This window comes from Mirounga leonina, unplaced genomic scaffold (genome assembly GCF_011800145.1).
Source record: "Mirounga leonina isolate KUSES-001 unplaced genomic scaffold, KU_Mleo_1.0 Mir_114, whole genome shotgun sequence".
In the NCBI taxonomy this organism is placed as follows: Eukaryota; Metazoa; Chordata; class Mammalia; order Carnivora; family Phocidae; genus Mirounga; species Mirounga leonina.
This window is the reverse complement of record NW_023270265.1, coordinates 38,147,950-38,165,492: the sequence shown is the minus strand read 5'-3', so window position 1 is coordinate 38,165,492 and position 17,543 is coordinate 38,147,950. Positions and strand designations below refer to the sequence as shown.

Genomic DNA, 17,543 nt, shown 5'->3' with positions numbered 1-17,543 from the left:
CCATAATGTACCACCCCGACCCAAACTCTGCATCCATGGTACATTTTACTCACCTCTTAAGTCCAAATTCACTGAGTAGCCTCTGTCTCCAGAAGCTGATGGTTTGTCAGATAAAACCTTTAGGGAAAACAATGATGAGCCCAGAAGTGTCAATGTGAATAAGCATCCTGGTAACTTAACTCTTAGGTAACATCAAAATGTTTCAGTAACTGTCCTTGAACATTAAGCATTTGGGTAAAAGGATAGACCCTCTTCACCTCTCACTTCTAAAACCTTCTCCGGTCTTATTCAGTCCTGACAACACCTCCAGATGACACTATTTTGTGTGTTTCAGAAGCAAAGAGCGGTACACGCTTATAAGTCAGTATCATAATCTGTATCCTATTCAGATGCCCCTAGTTTTTCCCTTGGACTGTGAAATATTTTCTGAGCAATAATCACACCGGATCCCAGTCCACACGATCCCAGTCTCTCGGGTTAGCTGACTTAGTGGTATCCTTGGAAAAACTATAGTTTGACTGTGTTCCACTTGGCATCTCAGGGAAAAGAATGGCCTGAATTTATTTTGGAAGCCAAACTCTAGAGTGTGATATCAGATCTTCTTAAACTGCCATCAGTAGGTATAAGCAGCTGTGCATTGTAACCCCATTGGCATCATACTCTTATGGGAAAGAAAAAAAACGCCTATTTCTCAGAATAATGGAGTAAAAATAAAACAAACTGAAAAGGAATTTGTCCACCAATATCAGGATGGTTTTGGTCTCCATTTCAGAATAACAGTTTCAGCTTGAGCATGTGTGTATAACCCTCAAGTCCATCCGCCAGGCAGGTGCACACTGGAACTGTCACCCATGTTGGGCACCAGAGTCTGAGATTTTTGAGGAACTATGGATGCTTTGGAAATGGGTTATCTTTATAAAATCCTAGAACATTAAAGATAGCAGTTGTCACTTTTATCATAAGAATGTAAAATTCATAGCATAGCTTGGGGATGCTGCCCAGAAACCACCCAAGTAGCTAGTGGTTTATACTGTCTCTACAGTGTTGCTATCAGTTTTTTGAATAATCATTTTCACTTCATCCCTGATGAAGTCTTTTGGGAGATGAGGAGAAGAATGCTAATGAGACCAGACTGCGTGGAATGTGTGCCTTTTCTCTGTAAGGATTGCTTGAGTTTGCAGATAGTGTGTCTAAAATGATATTTAAAAAAGAAAGAAAAAAAAAACCACTCTTGATTGCATCTTAATAGAACTATCTGGATAAACTTGTGAAAACAACTAGTGAAATACTTCTACTCTTTCTGGCCAAGAAGAGCTGTTAGTTTTTCTTCCTTTAGTAAAGTTTTCCAGAAAATTCCAAAACTTTTCTCCTAAAGCCAACATTCAACCACTTGGGAGGTCAGGCCAACCCTCAGCTTGCTCACCTTTGGGAAGCCCAGTAGTGTGTAGGATGCACACCAGAGGGGAAGAGGTTCCAGTGTGCCCTGAGTGGGATATATGCTGACGTTGGTGGGGTTTAAAGGGGAATCGGTTTTTGAATAAGGGAATAAATGTTGTTCTGTCTTAAGGGTGTGTCTACAGATCATAGACATTGAGCCAAGATTTCCAAGCCTTTCACAGGGTATCACATCAGTGCAGTTACCATAGCAAAATGAAAATGTTTTAAGAATCTTTGTGCAACCCCACTGAGTAATCCACATTCTTGGTATTTAAGAACTCACAGGCCATTTATAATGATAGATTCTTAAGGACATCTCTCAGTGGCTTCACTGGCTTCTTACTCTTCATATATAAAAATGTCTAAGCTGAAATAAATGGAAGGGAATCATGGGGTGTTAGAATGTAGGTAAATAAACTGTAACTTGAAGACCAGTAAATATGCTTTTACACATGGGCCCTCAACCACATACACACACAACTTTAAAGCGATGCCCCTTGACAGTTACTCTCAAATTCATTTTCCCAAAGGTTTTGGTGGGTTTTTTTTGTATAGCGTTTCTAAACTGAAGATATTTCTTTGTTCATTCTTCCCTTTTCTCATGTTTTATGGCAGCTGTCAAACACGCATCGTTCTTCATCCGATTTCTTTTATCCCAAAAGTCTGGTTCGACGCACAGGACGGTCTCCGTCTCTGCAGGTTGGCGCTGTGTCTAGGCTGAGGCTTCCAGCCGCTGTCCTGGCCCCAGGCTTCTGTCGCTTGTTCTCTCTGTGCTGCTTTTCCCACATAACTTCTGGCTTCTGCAGAGGCAGATGCTTTTTCTCACCCCACAGAGTGCCTCTCACGTTCTGATTCTGGCTGTTTTCTGAGTATCGTTTTCATTGAGAGTACTGGCTAAAGCGTTACCATCGTTCAAGTGAGCACATTAGAAGCTCCCCTTTTGGTCCTGTATTTACACATTTGTTCGTTAAACAAATATTGCCAGGCACCCAGGTACAGTGAGTGCTAGGCTGGATGCTCTAGACCTAGACTAGCAGGGAAGACAGATAAATAATAGATAAATAATTTGTAAAATGGTGTAGAAACATATCATAGATCTGGGAACATCAGGTGAGAGAAAGGATCTCAAGGGCACTTCCTGGGGAAAGTGGACTTTGAGTTGAATTGTGGAGGTTGGTTGAGACGAGCACACGTGTAGATGACAAGAAAGGGGTGGGGCTGGCAAGGAGCAGCACAGAGCCAGGGGAACCCAGTGCTTGGGGAGGGAGTAGTTCGGCTCAAGAAAGCAATAGGGAAGTGAGAAAGGAACTGAGAGGGACCAGGCACCTACTTTGCAGAGGCCAGGGAATTTAAATATCCTGTCACGTGCTCTCCCTAAGAATCCCTGTGAGGTAGCTGTCCTTGCTCCCATTTTACAGGTGGAGAGACTGAGACCCATCAGAGTTAAGTAATTTCCCCAGAGTTAGCCCACCGGTAAGCGGAGGAGTGAAGATTGGAAGCCAGGTCGCTGAGTTCGTAACTCGTGCTCTTTCCACTACACCACAGGGAAACTTAGGAAGACAGGAGGGGAGCACTGCATACTGGCTAAGTCTGATGTGTTTGAGAAAGAGAGCAAGCAGCATGACCTGTGGGACTGTCCAGAAGCCAGGAGAGGGCTCAGCCAGCAATGAAGAGGAGCAATGAAGCAGGAGATGGTGCTCCTGGAGCATACTTGATCTTATTCAGGGGTCTCTGAGAATCCGTTGATAACTTTCCACAGCCCTGTCTCGGCCCAGAGGAAACCCATTTTTTTAGCCCTGCTCACAATTCAAGATTACAACATAACACTTTAGTCTGGGCTCTGTGTGTACACCTTTTATCTGTGCCTGCTAGGACAGCGCCGAGGCTGACGACAGTTGCTGAGTGTACTTTTATTAAAACTTTACCTTCTTTCTTTAAATGGTTTGGAAGAGAGTTAGAGGTATATACATTTATAGACGTCAACCCCCTAAGGTTCTTCATCTGTAGGATGAGGTCAGCCCACGGCGCTCCCCAGGCATCAGCAGCAAGGCTTAATTGCTGATTCCAGGCCTTGGGTGCGTTGTGTTGGTCCACGATATGGGTTACACTCCCAACGTGTATTTGTCATTATGATCTTCATTCTGTCCTAAAGCTCATTCAGCTCCAGTGACGGAGTTTTCACATGCAGTGAAGTTACAGTCTCATGAATCCAGGGGAACAGCCGAAGATGGTCCCCGCTGCAAATGAGTGTTGCTCAGAATTAGGACCTCTATTTGGCAAGAAGTTGCTTTTTCATAATTTTGGGGTCCTTTTTCCAAAAGTATACTTTATAACTCAAATAGTGTTCTCTTTTGTTAGCCTGAGGCTATAACCAACTGATGCATTTTCATGACTTAAACAAAAATACCGTCATCAAGTGTGAGATTCTTTGGTTTGGTCCAGACCCTTAAGTTTAAAAGATGGGGAGCCTCTTAGGTAGTGGTGGGTTAGAGGAGAGAGAGCTCTGTTTTTAATAACCACTCTCTTCCTATTCTGGTTCAAAAGGGACATCTGATTCCCATTATCTAGCTGTAGATATCAATGAAGTCAGCTTCAGCTCCATCACAGAAAGTTGTAAACAGCTTGGGACCTGGCAGAGAAACAGGCCATTTGACAAGGTCTCCCTTCACGCATTGGCCATTGAGGAATAGCTCACCAGAACTTTTAAGAAGCCTGGAACCGCCAAGGCAATTCTCAAGTCACACAGATATGTTGATCTTTTAGACGCCTTACACCAGCCGCTCATTTCACCAGATAATATCAAACCCTTTTAGTTATTAGGTAAACCAACTGTACTCCTTGCAGGAACATTCAGCCCTCTGTGCCCCAGAAGTAAGCCCTGGTTTTGTCATGGAGGAAATTGATAGGAGGAAGGTCGTTTATTATTTATATTCTGCAGTTTGCTCCTTTTTTCCTCAGGCTGAGATACAGGTAAAAGAAAATGATGAAGTAGAATTATCTAAGAAAAACATACTCAGTTTTACTTGCTTGGAAAAGTTTTATATGAATAGTGTCTGGAGGTAAAACTCAGTACTGAACATCTGTAATTTCTGCTACAATTCATCATAGACAAAGCAGATGATATTCCCAGGACCAAGTTTTTATAATCCACAGTGGATCACTTGCTATATTCTAAAAAGGAGCTTCTCTCATGTGCCTTTGGAGACTAAAGCATGAACGGACTGCCATACAAAATGGGCATGAGATTTTTTTTCTTTTGAAACTAACATTCACTATTATAACGTATGCATTTGCAAACCTATAATATGCCAAACATACACCGTGTGTATATTTTTTAGGAGCTAATTAGAGGTTTTATATATGTCTCGAACAAGGAGATAATGTTATTGTTTTATTAACACCACTACAATACATATGGTTTATTCTAGGCTTTCATTTTATTTGAATATTTTATTCTTTTTGGTGTGTTTTTATGATTCATTAGGATGTATAGGGGTTAATATTTATACTGGAAAGACATTGAGGCTCTTAGCCATAGTAAAGGCCAATGGCATTTGTGAAACTCTCCAGAGAAGGGACGGTGTGCCGGTGAGCCCCTCCTGCTTCCTCTGAAACATAAAAGCCCTTGCTCCAAAGGAATTAATTTCACCCTTTCTTGGCTTAGCAGTGAACATGCGATGTATGCAGATTGTAAAAGTATTCCTTCTTCTCCAGCTATTATCACCACCTTGTCTAGTGAACTTCAACAAAAACCCAAGGCAGGTACTGTCAATCCCAGCAGCACTTCCTATAAGGTGCCAATCGCCTTATATGGGCAGTTGTCTCCTGGGGGTTCATCAGCTCTTTCCCATCTGGTTGCCAGTTGCTTGCAGTTTCTCTCCCTTTGTAGAGCGTGGCTTTGGAGGAATGCAAATTAGATGGGTAGTTGTCATACCCCTGCCTCTGCTGAGGGGGGGAGGGCGGGGGCAGCAGAGTGCTCTCCGGCCAAGAAGGGACCCCATGTGCACGGTGGCCCATAATGAAAGTAAATGGAAAATGTTCTTTCTCTGCTTATTCACCAGGCAGAGCTCTGGTAAGTGTTTTAATAGTATCTGAAGAAGGATGAGTGCTATGTGGAAGCATAAAAAGATGTCTTCAGTGTAATTCTCACTTTGTGACTGTGCCTTCTGAATGGGAGGACAGATGGACCAAGTCAGGGCATAGAGGAAAGCTCAGCTGTAAGGTAGAGGACTTTTCAAAAGATTTCATGCAGAAAACAAAGAGACCTGTATTTTCAAGCGGCTACTGTAAGGTATCAAATGCCATTTTTTCTCTTCCTTCTTGAAACAAACTACTTGTCTTCAGTGAGACTTCTCCTTGCTGATTTTTTCTTTTCTTTTGAGAAAAATAAAAAACCTTTTTGAAATCAAAGGTGGGTACATGAACGTGTGCTGGGGAAGTAAATGTAGGTCACAGGGACCCCTCGATGAGAGAGTGAGCGAGGACAACCGCATGCAATAGAAGGTTCTTCGTGAAGCTCCCTTTCCTCCTGTCGCCAAAATAAGGATTAGATTCTTTGCCTAATTGTATTAGCAAAATACTTTGAGAGATCACAGCCAGTCTATAATCCTTTCTGTATCTACTGTGCCTTCTCCACCCTCACCCTGCCTTTTTTTTTTCTTTTTTTTTTTTGCCAAAAATGGCACTAAAAAATAGAACTGAATTTTCCAGCTGTGCTTTCAAGTTGGGTTTTTCCACAAGGCGTGAGGGAAAAGGTGTTTCGAGGAAAATAAGTAAATTGCATCTGTTTTAATAACAGATCCTGTTTCCTTTCTCTGTGGAAGTGGGCATACCTTTGAGGATAAATACTAGAAATTATCTTCATTTATAGTACAGTTGACCCTTGAACAGCATGGGTTTGAACTGGTGGGTCCAACTCATACACTTTTTTTTTTTTTTTCATAAATACACTGCAGTACTATAAATATATTTTCTCTTCCTTAGGATTTTCTTAATTACATTTCTTTTCTCTAACTTACTTTCTTTTAAGAATGTAGTGTGTAATACATATAACATACAAAATATGTGTTATCCAACTGTTATTATCAGTAAGGCTTCCAGTTCAACTGTAGGGTATTGGTAATTAAGTTTTGGGGGGAGTCAAAAGTTATATTTGGCTTTCCCACTGCACAGTGGGTCAATGCTCCTAATCTTGGCATTGCTCAAGGGTCAGCTGTATAAGCAAGAGAGTAATTTTGTCCATCATAACTCTCATAGAGGCTCACAAAGGCTGCTGACCCATTGGGTTATTGAACTCAGTAACTCCTGGGTCAGATAGGAGAATGAGTTGAAATAGTAATGTAGGTTAAATAATTGCATGTAAGGATCATCTGTGGAAATGTGGATCATCTGTAAAACTTTGTTCTAGCCCAGCAGGGTGACACCAGAGTTAAGTTCATGTAAAGAAGAAACAGTCAGTGGGATTTGAAAGAGGGAAGGCACGGCAGTGAGTTGTTGCTTTTCAGGTTAAATGAGTTTCAACTGGAGTGGATTTGAGCTGCTATATTGGAAGACAGCTGTGTGCCTTTTGAAGCGTCTTGGCCATCAGAGACCCTCGGCCAGTTTATTAATGGGGGGAGGGGAGATACAGCCGGAAGAACAAAAGGATTTCTTTTAATAGTAAAGTTGTTCATTTAAAATTCAACATTTTTAGAATTCTAGATATTTCGAATTGAAACGTAAAATTCCAAATATTTAAGATTAAAATACCCAAACTGATAGTTGAGTTTTAAAAAGTAATCTTATTATCTTCGTGAAGGAGGGACCTCTAACCTCCGCCGGTTGAGCACATACACTTTGGGAGCCCTTGGGATTGTGGCAGAAAAGCAAGCGATCCGTGTGCGCTGTTTGAGCTTGAGCATGGGTGAAGAGGCAGCGCACGAGGAACCCTTCCGGGAGATAAGAGAGGCCTGTGCAAGGTCTTTGCCATCCGGCATGGGAAGGGCATAAATCAGTAAAGCTAAGACCTGCACAGGAAGTCACCATCTCGGGCGGATACACAATCACTCCATAGAGCTCTCGAAAAGGGGAAGGGCATTAGGCAATCTGACTGCTGCCCCGTGGACTGTGATAAATGACCTCACGTATCTGAGTTCTTATGGGAAGGCACACAAGTGCAGAGAGCTCTACAGACATCTCGTCCATGGAGCTCACATTTGAAAGGACTCTTCTGTCATGAAGAGCAAAATAGAGACCGTAGTCTCCTTCACTGTGTGAGGTTAAAAGATGAAGAAATCCAGTCCAAGGTCCGATGTCTGGAGAATGCTGAAAATGGGTACGCACCCTGTTCGAGGCAAGGTACTTGAAGCTTTATAGGTGTTGTTTCCTTTGTCCCTATGAACTAGGTGTTAGTACCCTTTGCTCCATTCTAGAAATGAGAAGTTGAAACTCAAGGAAGTCAAAAGAAAAAGAGAGAGAGAAAACGAGAAAGGAAAGAAAAAGAAAAACTCATAGAATGTCACACAACTAGGAGAGCCAGGATTTGAACTTAAATCACTTGACTCCAAATCCAGCCTTCTAACCCCCCTCTATTTTACTACACAGAGTCGTGTGTTTTATCCCATTATTTCATTTTAGACAGGAAAACAGGACAAAGAAGGGCCATTGTAAGAAACTAAGCAAGGATGTAACTCAACCCATAAGCAAGATGCCTATGGAAGTAGATTTTAAGTAAGGAGATCGGAATGAAGCAAAAGCAAGCCACAGTAAATGCAGTGAAGCAAAGAGCAACTTCTGAATCTCCAAGAGATAATCTTGAGCATTTCCGGTGCTGAATGGTCTGAAGATGCTCACGGCAGACTGGTTTCTACACGAGAGCCAGAGCACCGTCAGATTTGTGACCAGCTGATTTGACTTTGAACACAGTCTGACTACAAAAATGCAAAATATTTATTCTAGAATCAGATAACCTGGGGCCGGTATATGCAAAATGGAGATGGTTCAGATTTGAACACCTTGAAGAACGAAACGGGACTTGACAAGATTTCAGATTGTCCGATAACTCTTAACGACGTTAGCTCTGCCATAGTCATGCTGTACATGAACCAGCTGAATACTTCAGAGGAAGCCTGCAGAACTCACAGATCCTCCCATGTGGTGAAGAAAGAAGGTAGAGAGAGCCTGAATGGAAACAGGCTGGTTCAGCCCAGGGACCTTTTCCTTCCGTCTAGTTCCTCAGCCCTGGAAGAGAGTGTTACAGACCCCATCCCGGGCATGTGTTCACGTGGCTCGGCAGCTGCATTCCGATCTGCGTGCATAGCACACAAGGGACCAGACTACTTCAGAGGCATCCCCAGGCGCATCGTTACAGGGAAGGCAGAAAGTATCTCTGACCTGTATTGGGCGAAAATAGGATGAGGGACATGGGAGAGACCCCAAGGCTCAGTGTGTTCTCTGGCTCTTCACACAACGTCCTAGCTGCTTGTTAATGCGAACAGGGCTTTGTCATAGCAACACCAGTACCCGAAGACGTCTATCTTGCATCCGCCCCTCTCCTACCCCACCCCAACACGGAGCCACTGCAGGCTTCTCGTGGAGCCAAGAACATTCCCTCCTGCTAGTTGATCTCAAATTTTTTCTCCTATTTTCACCTCATCTGTCCCATAGCTATGTTGATGAGAGAGGAATGGTCATGTGTACCTTACAATATGGAGGAGAGTCTAGTGCAGGGGCTAAGAGCTTGGGCTGCATAGTAAACAGATGACCAGCGTTAGCTGCCACTCATATTCTTGTGTTGTTACTTACCAGGTTGCATTTTGATCCTGGGTTGGCACGTATTCGCTCCTGGCCACTTGAGGCCGAAGGACTACCTGTAGTTAATCGTTACCCCACGGAGAGGCATACTGGCTCCATTTTATTAGCAGGTGGCGTCTCTTTTTAAAGGAGGACCACACTTTGGTTGTGTCACTTCTGTATTTTGATTGGGACACAAATCAAGGAATTGGACTTTTTGAGTAGCATCATTATGTGAATCCTTCCTTTCCCAGTCGACTCAGAATTTAGAATTTTCTCATACTGAGATACGCACGTGATTGGAAATTTAAGTCTAGGAAGAAAGTACTTGTATGTGGCAGGTGTTGGGGAGGGGGACCAGAAGCGACGAGCCTGCCACCCCTCCACTGTGCACAGTGTGACTTCTCCAGCCCCCTCCCCCCTGGTATCTCAAAGACACAAGAACCATACATTGAATTCCAGTGAATTCCCTGTTAGAGTGAGTCTAATTGCTGTCTGACTTGAATTGGTCAGGTGGGTTCGCTCTCAGTATTTTCACATGTGAATACATAGTGATGCAACATCCTGATTTTTAGGAGGTTCTTTGTCTCTGTTATAGTCACAATCAAGATGCCAAATATCAGTAGAAAAAGTACTGAAGAGGAAAGATCCAATTCCTAACCTAGAACTACACATTCTCCTCTCCAAGAAGTATCTGTACAGAGGGGAGCAAGTCTTTCAAGATTAGGCCTTTGGTTTTCTTGACAGAGCTTTCCAGAATGTGCCAGGCAGAGTGGGAGGCAATTAACCCTCCCACTGCTCCCACCACCACTCACTCTCAGGGTCCTCTAAGCATATATTATAAAGTCCAGTTTCTTTTATCTTTCCCAGCGGCTGACTGCTAACCTTACTGCAGTGACTCTCTGTGTGGTTAGGCTCACGTCTCGTAATTAACACGAGCCAGGTATCCACAAACTGAGTGTTTACAAATAATAAATCCTAGCTCATTCCCTGAACAAAGATTTATGCCTTCTACATACCTGTGGAAAACAGCGGGCATACACAGTGGTGAAAAAATAAATCCTGTGAGGGCAGAGATGGTAACTGAAGTTAATGAGGGAGATAGGATGCAAAAAAAAGCAAAAAAACAAAAAACCCAATACACATGGAATTATAAATTTTATTCATGAAGGAAAACTAAGAATGACTTGGACAGAAAATAAGGGTAGCCATTCTGGATTGAAAGGTCAGGAAGGGCTTCTTTGAGGACATGATATTTAAAGCCAAAACTGGAGGAAGAAAAAAAAATCAAGTAAAATCGAGGACTGGAGCATTTCAGGCAGAGGGAACAGCGAGGATAAGAACCCTGAAGCAGGGACGTGCGCCATGTTCCATGAATGATGGTGGGAACTGAGAGGGTGGGAGAGGAGAGCCGGATCAAAACCCTGAGGCGCTGGGAGTTGTGATATGAAGTGGTCGCTGAAGCCAGAAGCAGAGTAGTGACCAAATTCTGTTCTTAAAAAATCTCTGTGGAGGCACCTGGGTGGCTCAGTTGGGTAGGGGTCTGACTCTTGATTTTGGTTCAGGTCATGATCTCAGGGTCCTGGGATCGAGCCCTGCGTCGGGCTCTGCACTCAGTGCAGACTCTGCTTGTCCCTCTCCCTCTGTTCCTCCCCCACTCATGCTCTCTCACTCTCTCTCAAATAAATAAGTAAAATCTTTAAAAAAAAAAAATCTCTCTGGTCACTGGGCATCACGTGGATTTGAAGAGGGCAAGAATAGAAGTAGGAAACCCTCAGGCAAGGTCATTGCAATAGTCCAGATGAGCGGAGCTGGAGACTGGGGCTGGGATTGTGGCAACAGAGGTGGAGGGAAATGTGCATGAAGGCAGAGCAAGAAGGTCTTGGAGGGGACAAGGAGGAGAAGGTGAAAAGTCCCCAAATGCATTTTCAAGGCTGATTGCACAGCTGGTTCTCCTTTACCTTTCTGTCTAGGTTATATTTTCCCTTACTCAGAAAAGTCACAAATCTTTTTTTAACCAGCTTAGTTTTTAGTAAATGCTAAGGACTCAGGCCAGTCTTGATTCTGAAGCCATGGTCTGAAATCTTACAAGGCACTGTTTATTTTACAGCCTACCAGGACTTCCTCTGAAAGCATTTATTCTAGACCAGGCTCCAGTATCCCTGGTTCCCCAGGTCATACTATCTATGTAAGTATTTATTTCCGGAAAAGACCCTTCCGGGACAGGTAAAGTAGCAGACTGTCATGTGGGGTGGGTAATCCTAAATAGACTAATTCGAAATTATTTCTATTTCTTTATGAGATCCAGTTTTCATTGTTGAAGATCAGCCTTCTCAATCATGTTTTCCTTTGGGTAATTACATTTATACACAAATGTGACCATCGATGTCAATGACCTATAAAATGCAGGAATACCATGAAGGACTTTAAAAATTGCTGTGGCTAACTTGGATATAGATACATGGGGATTAATTATACATTTCATAATGCTGATACTGAGTATTCTTAAATTCTACCACAAAGATATTTAAATATTTAATTTACCAAATATGCAGTTCTTCTTTTTGACCATCTGTTTGAGCTTCTCCATCTCTGTAATAAATGTAGGAAAATTATCCTGAAGGTTTACAGGCTTTTCTACTTGGTTTATTCTACACAGACTTTTTCCTAAGTTTTTGATGACTTTTTTTTAAAAAACAACTTGATTAATACATGGTATAAATAGGCAACTTCCTAAAGCAAAATGCTTTTGGTTTTAAAACTGAGCAAAATGTTTTGGTTTTTGTTTCTTTTTAAGGTCTTCACCTTTCAAGCAGAACATGAAATGTACTAAAAATAGTTCCCCAAAGAGATGAGACTAATGAGAGTAATTTTGCTTTCTGTTTAACCTTGCCAGGCAAAAGTGGACAACGAAATCCTGGATTATAAGGATTTAGCAGCCATTCCCAAGGTCAAGGCAATTTATGATATTGAACGTCCAGATCTTATTACCTATGAGCCTTTCTACACTTCAGGCTATGATGACAAACAGGAGAGGCAGAGCCTGGGAGAGGTAATACGTTCTAGAAGCTGTGCATTATACAACAACTTCTCTTTCATCACATGTATAAGCATGGCTGATTGGAATCAAAATAAGTCAGAGGGTCCTTTTGATTCCCTTCTATTTGCAGGCTTCCATGACAGGTGCTTTGAGGTATCAGAAACCTATCACACCATCCCTGGCCTCGGGAGGTTACAGAGGGGTGGGAGAAAAGAGCAACCAGAGAAAACAACGGGGAAGCATGAATGAGTGCTGGTACCAGGTGGTGGGATAGCAGAGTGGATATACTGGGAAGGAAGTCAAAGTTGTCAGGGGAGATTCTGTGAGCTGGGCAGAGGGAGTGAGGGACTGGCTGAAGTATAGTCATGGGGATCATGAGGAAGAGAACATATACCCTCAATTAGGACAGCTGCTGTGTGCAGCATCTTACGATAGAATGTGCAAGGACAGAATCAGCAGAGAGATCAAGACCACGGTGTGGCACAGTGATGTGAGCTAGGGTTCTGGAATCGAATTACCTGGGCTCGACCTGGGGACTCCACGTGCTGCTTGTATGACTTTGGCCATGTGGCAACCATTCTGACCCTGTTTTCTTCATCTGTATCACAGGATGACAGAATCTACCTCACAGGATGTTAGTAAGGATTAAATAAACCATCTGTTAAAGGTTAATATCTATAGAATATCTAGATCATTTATTATCTATTAAAGCAAAGCTGTATAAGCTAATCTATTAAAGCAGTTAGAGAGTCAGACTCCTGGTAAATGTTCGGCAAATGACGGCTGCTTTTGTGGTCACTCCCTGTGCTCTTGGGGCTCTTGGGGCTTATTAATGCTCCCCCAACATTAATGGTCCGGAGGCTGGAGCATAGCCTCTCAGCCCCTTGGGGTCCTCCCTATCCCTTTCCAGGGTTGGGGGTTCCCTACCTGGGTGGCGTGGGCTCTGGTCTCTTTCCTCTGGCCTGTTGAACTCACTCTAAATTTTTCCCCTTTTATTTTTAAAATTAGAGTCCTCTACAGACTGATTTGAGTCCAGTCAGAGAGATGTTACCCGAGTACTGGACTGTAACTAGCTGTTCAGTCCAAGGTTAAAACAGACTGTACGCTACCTAACACATCCACACAGGGCTTTGAGATCTTAGATGAAGAAAAGCCATGAAAACATGGTGATTCTGTTCAATTTGTTCTCAATAATACATGTACATTTGATATGTTTTATAATTATACTTATATGTATTCATAATTGTAATATATGTTGTTCTTTTTATTTACTCATTTTTCAATTTGGGTTTTATGCCAGAGCATAGCTCTGCATTGAAATAGCCCATTGGACAGGAAGTGATATCCATTTTCATGTAGTGCCCCCTAGTGGTCGTATGCATGCAACTGCATCTGCAGCCGTTCAAAGGCGGGTTGATCCTGGGTTGTGGAGTTGCCACGGGGCCCTGCCTGGAGAGTTGCATAGGGAATAAAGGAAAAAGGACAGTTCCTGAACAGGGTGCACAGCGCCTGGGCCTGGAACAAGTGCACGAGAATTTGCTAATATTTAAGTCATACAAGCAAGGGGGAGGTGAGTTGTTTTATGGTGTTTTGGGTTTGGGGGTAGGTGTCTGTTTCCCAGGGGCTCCGTTTTGAGCAGTAAAGCATCAAGCGCTCGAGAGTTTAGGCTTTGAACATTTCAGGGTTTGGAGTCAGACTCATATTTACTAACCATACAACTTTGGGAAAAGTACGTATTTCAGTCTCCTTATCTGTAAACTCAAGAGAGTAATATCCACCTCAGAGGTTTTCTGTGAGGATTAAGTGAAATATTTAGATTAGAACAGTCCCTGGCACAGAAATGCTCAGCATCATTACCGTCATAACCCGGAATGATGACCTGTGGGTTTCTTGGATCACGGAATCTGATGGAAGGATGCCCCCAGATCAGAAATCAGACATGTTCCCCATCTCTTCCCCAACACATGAATCTTGCAACTTAGAAAACTTGACACACCATTTGATTATTTATTCCTTTACTTATTAACTTATTTTTCCAAAGAATCCCTAGATTGCCAATTTAGAAACGCTGGAGGAATAAACTTGACGTCCTGTGTCCCCATTTGTGCCTTCAGAAAGTATGAGTAGGGTGGATCCGGAGGCTGTCAGCAGGGTCAGGCCTGGCTCCTGCCTTCAAGGAGCCTGTGTTCACCCAGATCCCCCCCACCCCCTACCCCAGAGATAGTCCGCAGCTGCCCTGAGACCAGGGGGCTTGAGGAATCTGCAGTGCGAGAGAGTCCAGCGGCTTCTTGTGACCTTGGGGTGAGGGGCAAACTGGGATGCTGAGAAATCCACCGTGTCCTTCAGGATGCTTTGTTTGCATTTCATTTCTATTTGAGCACTTTTTGCATTTTAATTGTAAACATTTCATTCATTCATTTAGGAAATATTTGTTGGGCACCTCATACGTGTCAGGAGCTGCTCTAGTCCCTGGGAATACTTAGCTGTAAAGAAGCAGAGTTCTTGCCCTCATGGAGCTTGCAGTGGAAAGGGGGAGACAGACCATAAGCAGATACATAATGCACTTCTACAGGGCATAGTGCTAGTGGAAAAATGAAGCAGAGTAAGGAGAAAGCCTGTGGGGCTGGGTTGCTGCTTCAGATAGGAGGGTCACAGAAGGCACTGTGTGTACCACGTGTGAGTGGAGACCTCACCGAAGAAGAGGAGAAAGCCCGGCAGGTGTCTGAGTGAAAGGCACTGCTGCCAGAGGGCACAGCAAATGCAAAGGCCCTGTGGTGAGAGAGGGTTTGATCTGTTCATTGACCCCAAGGAAGCCTTTGTGCCCTGAAGGATGGAAGCCAGAAGGTGAATGTAGAGATGTTGGCAAGCCCACCAGGGCAGGATGCCACAGACCTGGTCATCACCGGCCTGTGTCAGGCAGCAAATGATTTTATGTGACTGCCCTGATGATAATTGAGTCAACAACCATGTTTATAAAATTCTGTGTTTCAGTAGACACCGTGACTCATAGTAGTAAACTGAGCATAGTTTGAGCATAGAGGGAAAAATAGTTCCAGTTTGTCTAAGTTAAACATCTAAAGTATGACAGCGTATTTCTCAAAACCCACGGTTCCTAGGCCAGGACATGCGCCAGGCTCCCAGGAGCTTGGTTGTCATGTTTCTGCCTGAGCCCCACTTTCAACTTACCGAATCAGAAGACGGGGATGGGCAACGGGAGCGGGCATGTGGATGCAGCATACTATTTCCAGGGGCTTCTGATAAACTAATTAAACTGATAACAAATCAATATCCACTGTGACTTGTAATTCTCTTTTATTCTTCTAGTCTCCAAGGACTTTGTCTCCTACTCCATCAGCAGAAGTAAGTGCCATTGTTGAACATTATAATGGGTGGGATTTGGGAGTGACTTGGACTTTTCCTAGACAGGAGTTTTTAAAGAAGGACATTTAACAAAACAACAGCAACAAAAAAAAAAACTGCACGCAAAATTATGATGAATGTAGGACTCCTTACATGTGAGATGACTCTAAGACACAGTAGTCAATGTTTTTTTCCAATGAGACTGGGGATAAAAACAGCCATATAGTAATCTGAGCCTGTGCCTCTAAGTGCCTGGTAAGGGTTTGCAGGAAGTGAGGCCACCTGTCCTACTGGGGGAGGGGCTCTCTCCCCTCATTCCTATTGAATTGATCTGAATCCCAACGTACTGGATTATCTGAAATGGCCTACAGTGGTCAGAGAGTATTCTGTAAGCAGAGCCATCTTCAGGGGAGGACACTCCTTTTAGTCTCGAATCAGTAGTCTTGTCCCCCTTCTCAGGGTAAAGATATCTCACAATGGCTTTTATCCAGTCCACCAGGCCCGCTGTTCCCTTGAGAATAACTCCTATGTGGATCACTTAGAGCCATCAGTGATCATTCCGTAGTGAACCACGGGTCCCCTGTCAATCCATACATACTCTTCCACTCTGCAGCATTCAAAACCAAAGACATAGCCTCCAGATTAGTTATTCTCACAACGCATTTTAGTAAGGGTTCTTCCGGAAGCTGATACTGATCTAGAAAATCAAAAGCTCCTTCACACTCTCCCTCCTGGTGTCTGTAGTTCCTCGGTTTTGCCCCACCCCTACACCCGACTGCCTACTTGGTGACCAGAGGCCTTAGAAGTACTTTCCATTGTCTGTCCTTATTTTTTCCCTTGGCAGAGGGGGAGTGGGGGTGTGTGGGGGGGTGTGGCTTAGAGGCTAGTGACCTAAGCTCTGGCTGACCCAAATCTGAGTGTGGTCCAGCACCAAGGTCTGACCCAGCACTTTCTGTCATTTAAGCTACTTCAGATAACTATAACCAAGAGATTGTATGTTTAGCATGCTTCTTACTTTTTTGTATTTCCTTATGTATCCAGTGAACGAACTCCTCAGGTGTTAAGTCTATCCCCATCTAAAAAAATAATAATAAAAATAATAAATAAGGGGTGTCTGGGTGGCTCAGTCAGTTAAGCATCGGACTCCTGATTTTGGGTCAGGTCATGATCTCACAGTTGTGAGATCAAGCCCCGCGTCGGGCTCTGTGTTCAGCGTAGAGTCTGCTTCAGATTCTCTCTCCCTCTCTCTCTAATAAACAAATAAAAATAAAATCTTAAAAGCGTTAAAATGAATAAAAAATAAAATCAGTAAGTCTTATCTTCAAGCAACTTTCTGGATACTCTATGTAAAACTGGATTGGTCTTAGATAACCATTATGATTTAACATAGTAAAAACTGTAGTATTCTGATGGTTTATGACTGAGGGCTGTGAAAAATTAATTTCTGTTAGTATTCTAATCACAACAGAAGTTATGAAGCATTAACTTCTATTATTGTCCAGTTGCAAAGTTGAAGCACGTTGTTTGGGGACTTTTTGTTTCATTGTTTTTAATTTATTGTTCTAGGCGACTGGGATCAAACCAAGGTTTCCTTGCCATTTGCTCTCAACAAATGGCACACAGCCATGGTTACTGAGGTTTTAACTTAGGCATTTTCCATACAGTCTTTCAAACTTGTATTTCTGTTGTAGCAGCAGAAACTTCGTAAGACAACTAATTCCTAAAATGTAGAACATTCCTTTCTATCCTTTTCATTGTCTGAGCAGTTTTATGTTGTGTTGGTGTGAGTATGATTTTTTTTTTGTACTTCATACCTAACCGGCTCTTTTCTGGTTTTGGACATAGTGGGCATACCAGTGGTGGTATTATATTCCACTGAATGGATACACATAATTTTCTTCATTATTCCCCAATTTGTTGAGGAAGTTTTATCCTT

General features: G+C 43.0%; 1 protein-coding gene across 21 annotated transcripts in view; it reads left to right on the top strand.

Moving 5' to 3' along the window:
* Positions 1-17,543, top strand: part of ABLIM1 (actin binding LIM protein 1) — a 293,183-nt gene that overhangs the window by 239,272 nt on the left and 36,368 nt on the right. For 20 of the 21 annotated variants that reach the window (XM_035029547.1, XM_035029693.1, XM_035029686.1 and 17 more), the window contains 3 exons: positions 11,318-11,395; positions 12,104-12,259; positions 15,572-15,607. In XM_035029547.1, the coding sequence (XP_034885438.1) occupies positions 11,318-11,395; positions 12,104-12,259; positions 15,572-15,607 (270 nt within the window). Of the gene's footprint in view, positions 1-2,052; positions 2,137-11,317; positions 11,396-12,103; positions 12,260-15,571; positions 15,608-17,543 lie in introns of all 21 variants that reach the window. The other variant, XM_035029703.1, reaches the window with a different exon arrangement.